Here is a 551-nt window from a genome sequence, read left to right on the forward strand (position 1 = left end):
AATGTTAAACTTCTCTTTTATGCTTTTAAAGACAAAAATTCCAGGTGTCTATAGTGAGAAAAATTGTGTTCCTCATTCCCTCTAAAGCCTTATCTTTTTTTATGTATTTCTTTTAAGTACATTCTTATTTGCACAGTGAAATTCACTTTGCAAGAGGGATGAAAACCCTTGTCAGAGCAATTTTAGCAAAAAGATCAAAGGAATTAAATATAAATTCTCTCCGAGGTGAGCATGTGGGTTTTTTCTTTTTTGAACAGGGAAGCCTTGGATTAATTACTTTTAATTTAAAAATCAAATGGATAGAAAGGAAGTCTTTTCAAAGAGCACTGCAGTTTGCTTCTTAGAGTGGACAGTATTTTAGCAGAGTGACTAACAATGTGCATTTTTATTTTTAACCTCTGACCTGTGCCCTCCCCACCCCTTTGCCTAACCCTTTCCATTTGCCCTGGTCAGTTAACAGGCAGGAGCATTTGAAAACAATCATGGATGACTATGATATCAGGTCTGCTGCCAGCATTTTAGCGTCCGTTAAAGAGCAAGAAGCTCGTTTC

General features: G+C 36.5%; 1 protein-coding gene across 1 annotated transcript in view; it reads left to right on the forward strand.

The window, feature by feature from the left end:
* Window positions 1–482: 482 nt before the first annotated feature.
* ARVCF (ARVCF delta catenin family member) overlaps window positions 483–551 on the forward strand; it is a 169,509-nt gene continuing 169,440 nt past the window's right edge. The window contains 1 exon segment of the mRNA XM_035895366.1: window positions 483–549. Within this exon segment, the coding sequence (XP_035751259.1) occupies window positions 483–549 (67 nt within the window).

Source organism: Egretta garzetta, unplaced genomic scaffold (genome assembly GCF_000687185.1).
Source record: "Egretta garzetta isolate BGI_Z169 unplaced genomic scaffold, ASM68718v1 scaffold25, whole genome shotgun sequence".
Taxonomy (NCBI): domain Eukaryota; kingdom Metazoa; phylum Chordata; class Aves; order Pelecaniformes; family Ardeidae; genus Egretta; species Egretta garzetta.